The following is a 10,701-nucleotide window of genomic DNA, read 5'->3' as shown; positions in this document are numbered from 1 at the left end:
GAGATTGATACTGAGTTAAATGTTTCAGCTTCTCACATTTTTTAATGTATGCCCTACAAGCATTTGAAAACCTATAGAAATCTTTCCATGATATAATGGAGCTTATTTCAGAGGCAGCCATGGATTTCATCTTCATGTTAAATGTTCTTTCCTTTCCAGGTGATGGGAAATGAAGAAGGACGTGAAACAGGGAACCAAACCTCTGCCGCATATTTCCTGATACTGACCTTTGCCAACCTTCCAAAATTCCAGGGTTTGCTTTTTTCTGTGTTCTTGATTTTATGCCTCATGTCTTTGCTGGCAAATCTCCTCATCGCCATCTTGGTGTGCACTGACCAGCGACTGCATAAACCCATGTATTTCTTTCTACTCAATCTATCTGTCATCGATATGTCTTGTACTTTGGTCACGGCCCCGAAGATGCTTGCCATCCTTCACACTCAGAGACACACTATATCAGTAACTGGATGCGCTCTTCAAGTGTATTTCTTTCTCTCCCTGTTGAGTGCAGAGTTCTATCTGTTGACCGCTATGTCCTATGACCGCTTTGCTGCTATTTGCTATCCTTTGCGCTATGTGGTGATTATGAACAAGAAAACCTGCTTGGCGCTTGTAGCCGTTTGCTGGGCAGCTGGGTTTGTGGACGCATTGCCTGAGCCAGTATTTGTCTTCCTGTCCTCTTTCTGTCGATCAAACCACATTGATCATTTCTTCTGTGATTTGGCCCTGTTAGTTAAACTCTCCTGCACATCGACATACCTCATTGAGATTGCAATATTTGTTCAAGGAGTCGTCTTTGGGTTTGTTCCTTTCTCAATAACTCTAACGTCTTATGTGTTCATTATTTGCACTATACTGAAAATCCGATCTACGGAAGGGCGACGCAAGGCCTTCTCTACTTGCTCCTCCCACCTGATAGTTGTGATCCTCTTCTATGGGACCGCACTTTTTTTGTATATGCGGCCAAAATCAGGATTCTCTGAAGAAATCAACAAACTGCTTACTGTGCTGTATGTCACTCTAATGCCCCTGCTAAACCCAACTATTTATAGTTTGCGGAACAAGGAGCTTCAGGGTGCACTACATAAATTATGTTCCTATTAATATCTTTCCTGGCCAAAACCTTTTTTCATCACTACAAACTTTATCTCCTACTGTATAAAGATGTGCTATAATACATCATTATAACAGTGTCTGGTCAAAGGATCGACACCAAAGGGTCGACAGGTCAAAGGATCAATTTTTTTGTTTTTTAATTATATATATTTTTTTAGGTTTTCGTTTAGGGAAAAAAAGTGTTTTTTAGCAAAAAAAGGGGGGTTTGGCGGATCCCCCTAAAAAAAAAAATGTGAAAAAAAAAAATCGATCCTTTGACTTGTCGACCCTTTGTTGTTGATCCTTTGACCCTTTAACTGTCGATCCTTTGACCTACAACCCATTATAACGACTATCGGTATGTGGTCTCTGAAGTGCAGTATCGGCAGGGACCCCTAACAAACAAGGACCCAGCAGTTGAAGTGAGTCACTCATCGAGTAACAAAAACAATGTGATGGCCAACAAACCTCTGGTTAACGTCTCTTCAGAATGCCTCCCTCTCAGATTGCTCGATGTACATGTCTCTTCACTCAGTGACATCATTGAAATTATTGAGACTTAAAAAGAAGGGGAAGCCTTGAGTAGGGACACCTCTAGTCTCTTCCCGATATTTGAGAAACAGAGGAAGAAAAAGCTTTGCAACTAGGTCTTGAGACTGAAGATCCAAAAACTTCAGCATGCTACAACAAAGGTTAAGAGAAAAACAGCTAAATCCCTACAAATAGAGACTGTCCAGGAGGAGAAGATGGAATAGAAGTAAACGTGGATAACAAAAACAAAGAGGTCACATTTACCTTCCCCCAGGGTGACGCATTAGGGGTGAATCAGAACAGACCTGATGGCATCCCCCTCTGTGAGAGATTGGCCGGTGCACTCTTTGGAAATCGAGGTAGTGACCGCATACCCCTCTACCACTAATGGAGAAAAGAACGGAACTCAACCAGCAAATATGCAATTGAGTATTCCTTTCTTAAGTCTTGCCGAAAAACATATGGTGGCATAAGTTATACACAGACAAAGTCAGAAATAAGCCCCTGAAGATCCTACTCTTCAGGGGTCATGGGACTCCTGGGTGGAACCTTGCAATGTGTCTACCCAAGTGTCAATCTCATTGGGCAGAGACACACTCGAGACAGAACATTTCGACACCCAGAGAGGGTCTCACTAATGACCTGTTCCTTAGTTTGGAGCGAAAAAGAACAGCCCTTGATAAACACCACAAACTTAACACAGTCAAAGGCTAAATGAGACTCCAAGTCAGGCAATTTAGCAAATAAACTTGAAGTTCGTAGGCCAAGAAACTGAAAATAATTGAGTTCAATAACACAGTTTGCGCCTGGAAAGGATGCTAGATAGAGACAAGTCTTTCATTCTAAATAGACAAAATGTCCTAGCCCTGTTCCACTGTGTCCAAACCTCAGACAGATATCCACAGAGGACTTGTAGGTGATTGAATTCCTAGATGAGAGGTGCATGGATGCTGCATTCCTCCATATCCGCTCGCTAATAGCAAAAAAGTGGCGAGCTTGCGAATACTGGGTTTTGATTTAACATCTGTGATGGAACCAGAGACTGAGACGATTAAACTAAACCCCATATCAAGTGAGCACTACTGCGCTGAAACCAAATACTCCAGAAGTAGCAAAGATTGAATAGTGGAACCCTCGGAAAAGGACAAGGGTGAAGACGCCACGCAATTAAGGAAGCCCACTGGCCCGATCAGATCGGAGAGGGAGCCCTCATAGCCCGAAAAGGCGTCACTGAAGATGGCGATTACAACCTATAAAGCCACAGACTCAGAAAGGAAAGTGGAAAGCAATTCCCTGTACCCTAACAAAGGTTTTGTGGTCCTGGTTGCTGGGGGCACTAACAAAATCGTACATGAAGTAGCATCAGGAAGGGAGCAAACCCAGGTTACTAAACCTGACATCACGGAACACCAGGGGATTCTCCCATTTGCTTAAAAGTGGAGAACTGAGATGGGCGACTTTGATCTCATCTGCTTACAAGAAACCTGGATGAGAGATAAAACCAGCCTCAATGGATATTCAATTCATATCACACAAGCTAAACAGGCTGCTAAGGGCAGACCATCGTCAGGCCTCTTGTTCACACTACGGAACGGGATGGGTTTGGAATTGATGAAAGCAGAAAAACTCAACCTGTTCATGCAGAGTCTCTCCTTACACTGGCACCCGGGTAGTGGGGATAGAACCTGTAAGGAAAACAGTGAATTAACAGTAATAAACCTCTACTGGAATCTGGTGGAGATGGGCGAGGCAGACTTCATAAGAAAGGACTGTGACCTTATTGATGACATCTTTGTGAACAAAACCCCATCCTCTTTAATAATCTGTGGGGATTTAAACATCACCTGCTTCGCAAAAGCTGGATCCATAAACCGAACTGTAAGTACAAACTAGATATCACCCGAAAAGAGAGGACTGGCCTGGACAGCAACATTGGATCAAATGGACCTCCATATTTTGATTGGTTGCTTTGAGAATGACATCCCTTGCAACTCTACTTGGTCAAGAAGCACTCAAGCATCAATACTTGACTACATCTTTCTCTTTAGGGACTTAGTCCAGAACCTAAAATAATTTGGGGTTGTAAGGACTACGGCGAGTGACCACAACTTGCTAAGAGTGAGACTGAGATGCCCGAATAAGAAGGAGAAAGTTGGTATGAACACGGACGTAGAAGCCATCAATGGAGGTTGTAGATTAAAGATGGCCCGAAAAAACATAAAGAGTTTGGCAGACCGATACTCCCAAAAACATAAACCTAAAAGAGCCAAACAAGCTAGACAGCTCGTTGGACTACACCCCAATTTTGCAGTCTTTTATGGTTTTCAAGACAGGCCTAAAGTGTGGCACTGAGAAACATTGTCACACATACAACAGTGCTTTGGTAGCTAAAAGAAGGATCTTGAGGAAAGGCTTATGTGGTCTAACAAGTTTTGGATGCTGAAGCTTTGACCCTAGCCAGCAAGGCACTCAAGAAAGATTTCAAATATTGGCTGAGAGGATTAAAGGCTGCAATGCTCAAGCAGGACACAGAAGACATGCTGCGCGCCATCTATTAGATGAGCCCGGGGGAGGTCTGGGCCCTGATTAAAAGTATGGACAAGTTTCAAACGGCATACTGACTAAATGGGGTCCCTGAATTAACTTTGGTGACCCACTTCAAATCACTGTATTCCTTGGATGGTGAAATGGAGGGTGACAAACAAAACAGAGGATGGGGAGGCAAATGGCTGGTGGAAAATATTGTGGAGGTCATCTTGGCTTTTTTAAGAAAGCCAGCATTTTGTGTGCCCCCGGCCCAGATGGGTTGACTAATGCCATCCTGAAATAGGAACTGGAAATGTGGGCAGGCAATATCTCCATGATGTTTTAAAAGATTGACTCAGCGCGAAGCTTACCCGCATCTTGGAGACGGGCTATCATCGTTCAGATATTTAAGAAGGGCAACAGGTATGACCTGAAAAACTACCACTATATTGCCCTCCTGGATGTCATGGGGAAAAAATTTCGATCATGTATAACGAAACGGTTGAACACTTGGGCCGACATAGAGGGCCATGTGCAACCTGTGCAGTCTGGTTTTGCTGAAGGGCTGGGAACTGGCCCAAACATTGCATTACTTAGCCTGTTGAAGAGTAGAGCATTGGATGGAAAATCTAAAACATTTGTGGCATTGGTCGCCTTGGCCCAGGCATTTGACAGTGTAAGCCGATCTAGGCTGTGGGAAAAGCTGTAAAGGTGGGGGCTGTGCAAAGGACCTATTAGAACAGCTAAAGGAGCTACATACCGGGACACGCTTGCGGGTAAGGCTGAACGGTGTGGGCTTAATCTCAGATGAAATACATGCTTCAAAGAGGCTCAAACAAGGCTGTCCCTAGCCCCAGATCTCTTTAACGTGTACATGTTGAATATATCAGAGACCTTAGTACAAGCAAGATACTTCCCCCTGAAGATTGGTGGAACTCCAATAGGCCACCTACTATACGCTGACGACCTTGTCCTAATGGAGCAAACTATGATAGGCCTTCAACGTTAGCTTAAGAAGTTCAAGGAATATGTGGAGGAAAACAAATTAGCTGAAAACACATCAAAACAAAAATCATGGGTTTTGGCCCTAACCAAAAGCAATGCCCTCAGCCCAGATGCTACTTGGGCTGCACACAGATCGAACTACCCAACTCGTTTAAATATCTGGGAGTCTTGAGTAACATGAGCAAGATCAAAGTAAAGACTGAAGCAGCCATTGAAAACAGAGCGACAACACTGGCAAATCGAGCAAGGCTTCAAAAAAAATATTGTCGCTTCTCCTTGGTTCCATTGCTGGACTTCTATAAGATGAAAGTTACAAGTGCCTTTTCTTATGGAATGGAGGCAATGCTATTGTTTCGTCATTGACTATGGCCCTGGTATGAGGGAGTATTCTATAAAAAAGTTTTGGTATTACCAAAGTCCATACCAATGCAATTGGTCGGCGTGAACGGGTGCTGATATCCTTGAAAGTCATTGTAGAATGGAAACCATTGGCCTTCTATGGGGAACTTCGCCAGGGGACTCCACCTCCACTTCTTGCTCTGCTGAAAGAGGAATTGAACGAGGGGCATGATCAAACGTTTATGAAATGGGAACTTAAATGTAAACTATTGCTTGACAGGCTTTCGGTACCCAAGGAAGAACTTCGTACAAACCCAAGTAAGGTCAAGACAAGTTTGTGGGGAGTGCACTGGATAACGACTACAGATTAATCAAACAAGTACAAGTTATATCGCCACATGAAGCAGAAAGTTAGGGCCTACGGCTCGATTCCAAATTACCTGGAAAAATGTGTGAATAGCCACTTCAGAACACAATTTATGAGGGTAAGGTTAAACTTATTCCCTACCCAAGAGGTTATTTCTGTAAGGGGTGGTTCTGGAACCAGAGATGTTCAATAGAAGACATAAGACATGTGTATCTTGCTGTTGTCTGGGAACTGACCCCCCCCCCCGGTATTGGCTGTAGTGCATTTTTTAGAACACCACCATGATTGCAATGATCTACGTTGGTGGGCGCTAGAACAAATAAGAGGTTTTGACTCTAATACCTCTGCTAATAGACTATCCACTCGAGAAAACTGGTGGATTTATAACACCCAAAGTCATATAGTGGGCCTGAATTCACAGGAAGAGTGGGCTGCCATCACCCACATATCTGTACAAACTTAGAAGACTCACTTTGGCAGCCTAGATTATTTGACTTTCGTTCAGAAGAATTGCTGTTCCTGCCTATAGCACTGAGCTTCTAATTTTGGTTGCATTATAAACCTACTGTGCTATGTTTTCATATACATTTCATAGTCCCTTCTTGAATTCACAGGAAAAGTGGACTGCCACCACCCATACATTTGTACAAACCTAGAAGAACTGTTTTGGTAGTTCAGATTACCTGCGTTTATTTATTTAGAAGATTTGTCGTTTCAGCCTAAAGCATTAAGCTTTTAATTTTGTTTGCATTATAAATGTATTGTGTTACGTTTTCGTACACATTTCATAGCTTTCTCTTTCAGCCTGTGGGTGCTTTTCAGTTTTTTCTTTTTATTTTTAGAATTCTAATGCCTTCTTTTATTATTTGGCGTTTTCATTATTTGAGATTACTGTCGCATTGCCTATTGGGTTCACATTTTATTCCATTGCATTCATTTATTTTATTTAACTTTTGCAACCTAGTTTGTGAGCTTCGAGCGAGCAGCGCAGTTGCCTCGGCCCATTTTGTTCATTTTGCAACTTGGGCTGTGATTTAAGACTCTGCAACACCAGACACGGCTTGCTCATTAAAGCCAGCTGGAAACTGTTTGAGCCTGGCACTGGTGTGCCTTGTGACCCCTCCTCCCCCTCCCCTCCCTTCATTTGGCTATTTAAAGCTGTTCCATCCATGTTCTGTGGGAGAGCTATTGAGGATTCAATGAAGGCGGGATGGTTCGCGCACAGACTGACGGTGAGTTGGGATGCTGGGCCAGCTATTTGAACATTTAGAAATCGCCTTTGAGCAGTCATTTGCTGCGAACCAGGACTCAATTGGGGGGCCTTTTTGGAGTGCTAATTTAGGCGCCCAATTAATATATTAGGCTTCCAGTGCGGCTGCAGCAGCTAGTAGCACTGACGTTCTGCTGGCAGCTATGTCTGCCATTAATCAGCAGGGTACACACCGATCTCGGCTATATGCTGAGAATGATGCTAATTTCCTGCATGTTCACTCTAGCTGCCAAATATGCATTATATTGGTCGCAACTCTTTAGCATCTGCTACTGTAGCGGCTACACTGTCTTTATTATTAATTTTAGCACTGCTTTTATTAGTTTCCTTAGCATTGAAGCAATCTGTTTAACATCATGGGGCGAGCGATGTATTCCATGTTGGAGGACTATTTGTCTCGTAACCCTCTATATTGACTGCTCACACAGCCTCTTTATTTATTTATCTAATTATTTATGTTACCACAGCTATCTGCGCACGAACCATAACGCGGTGAACAACACTAGACTCCAGTAGGACAGATCTTTTCAGATGCCTTATTGTGACTGGTCGACTGTGACATAATTGTGCGATTGAACTCCTATGCTTGTGATCCGTTCCCAATTTAGGTGAGCTCTAATGTTTGGCTTTGCGTTTACCCTTTTTTCTATTGTCACATTAGGAAGGACTGCCGTATGGCGTGCACCCTTGGTTGTTGGTTTTTTGGAGTGGATATCAGCTACTGATGATCCCTCCTGTATTATAATATGTTCCTGTCTCTCCTTTTTGTTTTTCTGCAGTTCTACTTGACTGAGAACTTGCCCTACAGGTCCATACACATTTCCCAGGATGTACATTCGGGAACAAGTGGCCAGTTTCAAAATTGAGATATTGGTAAATTTGATAATTTAATTATTTAACCATGTTATCTCTCATTATTTAGTAAGGAGGTGTTTTTCCGGACAGTGTTCTATGGGGGCGGGGAGGGGGTAATCCTGTTCGTCAATCACAGATCAGTATGTTTTAATCATTATGCCCTCTGTTTTCTTGATTTGATTTAGTTTTGCAGGTCGATACACAATGTATCCTCGGTGTTGTTTTGTTTATGTATTTACTGTTCTTTTATTTGTTTTTCCCTCTTTTTTATTTGGTTCTTTTAGGTAAAATTATGGATTCATTTTGCATAATTCTGTATTCCTGTGTGTATTATTGCCTTATTGCTACATTAAAACCTTCAAGTGGCAAATATTCCAACGGGAGTGCGCCGTCCTGAAGAAGATGGGCATCAACCGTGAAACAGCCTAGATGCTCCGCACCATCGAAACTACTTCCTGTGTATATGTCAGACCTAGTGTATATAGTAGGTCATGACAGTACAGTAGTCGACGTATGGCACCCCTTTTTCTAATTAGGAACTACCATTGCCTTGTCCACATATTTTTGGGGTTTTCTCTATATTGTTAAATGCGGCCATAGCCTCTGACCACCAGCCGGGTGACCCCCTTCAGCCGACTTGAGGTTCAGACAGCTTGGCAACATGAAGTTAATACTGACTGAATTTTCAGTCTGGTTTTATATTGGCACTTTGTTTCACTATGCACTTTATTCTACAACAATATGCTGCTATTTAGAGATGAGCTCGTAACAAAATTTAAAATTTAATATGTATGTTTTAACAAATGGAATTTAAATAAAATATTCATGTTTTTCAATTATTGTTTGGTTTATATGGTCTGATCTGTGATTCCGAATTTCGGGGGCCCCCTCTCTCCCCAACCCATTGCCGGTCACCACTTTAACTTGAATTTTGTTTCCGCTGACACACTCTCTGTTCACTACATTTGTTACTTCCTCTTTGTCAGCGAAGTAGAGGTTTACCCATCTTTTGTTTTGCTTCAATAGAAGACATAAGACATGTGTATCTTGCTGTTGTCTGGGAACTGACCCCCCCCCCCCGGTATTGGCTGTAGTGCATTTTTTAGAAGCTGTACTCGGTAAAGACATCAGTGGGTCCTTATGGTTGACAGTAGCTGGACCTTAACCAAAGGACGCTGATTTTATGACCCTACAATTCATTACAAAATATACAGACCTCACTTGTTTGATTTTAACTTAATCAAATTGGTTTTAGGATTATCATGAATTGATGATGGAATAAATTGTTTATTTTGCAAAAAAGTTTGCAATTAACTAAAAATAATTAAAATACAAAATAATACTTTGTATTAAAATAAAAGTTGAAGAAATAATCAGTGGCACCTTAGATAACTGCAACTGTGAGTCTTCAGATGGACTCCTTTGGTGACTTTAGTGGGTATCCACTTTAGAATTACTCTCTGACAAAGCAGCAAATGTTGCAAAGTAAAACGTTTTGGGTGGTGCTACATAGTGTCTGAAAGTAAACAAAGGGACACATTGTATCAGCATATATCATCTAATGTACAGTGACATGGTGATACAACGTGGTCTTGTGTTTCCTTTCTGACATAGTGTATCCTGAGCTGAACAATGTCAGACTTCGAGCGATTAATCTATTCTTGTTACATTGTAACATTTGTTCCAAATGATATATGGAACTCCACTGGCTTCCCATCACACACATATATCCTGCAAAGCAGTGATATCGGTACACAACTGTTTTTATGCACCTCCCCTGCTTACCTAAAATCCATGATTCTTCTCTATGTCCCGATTAGATCTGAGCGCTCCTCTGAGATCGGGTTAGTAAGATCGTTATGTTCCAATCAGACCAATGGCCTGGGAAAATCCTTTCCAGTTGTGGCAGCTAAAATATGGAACTCCCTTCCTTCTAATCTGAGACTTGAGGAAAACCATCTCAACTTTCGTGGTAAACTGAATACATTCCTCTTTGAATAAATGAATTTCCTGCTCTTAATCCTGCTGGAGCTCTTGGTGTCTTGTCTGCTTTGTGTCCGTCTCATTTGTGTCTATGTTGGTTTGCCCTGATGCCTGCAGGCTTCAACGCCTTATAAATAAATAAATAAATAAATAAATAAATACATATATTACTGTTCTTATGCTTTGAATTAGAAGTTACAATTAGTTGCAAAAAGCAATACAAATGTTAATTGTTGTTTTAAAGCTTCAATTGTTATCAGGGAGAGTTGAAAAGTTGCAGTAGCTTGCTGTCAAAACATGATATAGAATGTAAAAACACGTCAGTGATCTTTGTTTAAAAGTTCTAAAAGTGTGCTTGGGATTCAATCACATATGGAGTGTTAATGCTAAAGTGCGTAAATCTTCTAAATAACACTAGATTTTGTACTTGCCTAATAAACTACTCGATTGAAATCCTTAAACAAGAATTGGCATACTTTGTTCAATGAGTCAACACTTTGCCCAACTTATTTTTTTTAAAGAGAACCTCCCAAGCTGCTCAATCAAAATGACATTTTTTTTAAAACTATGAAAACCTACATTTTTCAATCAATTGTTCTATTTTTTTATTTTTGTTTATTAGGTGGAGTTTAAGCACACCTATAAACCAAAACTATTGCATACGGGTACAATAAGGAGCAAGATCACATGTGAAGAGGCCCGCGCACAGCTTTGACTTTATGATGTTATT

General features: G+C 41.5%; 1 protein-coding gene and 1 long non-coding RNA gene across 3 annotated transcripts; both read left to right on the top strand.

Annotated features, from left to right (window-relative positions):
- The first annotated feature begins 288 nt into the window (after window positions 1-288).
- On the top strand, window positions 289-1,104 carry LOC138579738 (olfactory receptor 5V1-like). Its single transcript, XM_069649975.1, has one exon. The coding sequence runs from the start codon at window positions 289-291 to the stop codon at window positions 1,102-1,104; it is 816 nt and encodes a 271-aa protein (XP_069506076.1).
- Window positions 1,105-6,856: 5,752 nt separating this feature from the next.
- Window positions 6,857-9,061, top strand: LOC138579484 (uncharacterized). 2 transcript variants are annotated; one of them, XR_011304018.1, is made up of 4 exons: window positions 6,857-7,095; window positions 7,601-7,741; window positions 7,913-8,006; window positions 8,273-9,061. It is a non-coding gene; the product is annotated as an uncharacterized lncRNA (long non-coding RNA). The 2 variants fall into 2 exon arrangements; XR_011304017.1 differs by lacking the exon at window positions 6,857-7,095 and having other exon boundaries at window positions 7,109-7,741; window positions 8,273-8,812.
- The last annotated feature ends 1,640 nt before the right edge of the window (window positions 9,062-10,701 follow it).

This window comes from Ambystoma mexicanum, chromosome 3p (genome assembly GCF_040938575.1).
Source record: "Ambystoma mexicanum isolate Mex_15411 chromosome 3p, UKY_AmexF1_1, whole genome shotgun sequence".
In the NCBI taxonomy this organism is placed as follows: Eukaryota; Metazoa; Chordata; class Amphibia; order Caudata; family Ambystomatidae; genus Ambystoma; species Ambystoma mexicanum.
This window is presented reverse-complemented; position numbering and strand designations above follow the sequence as displayed.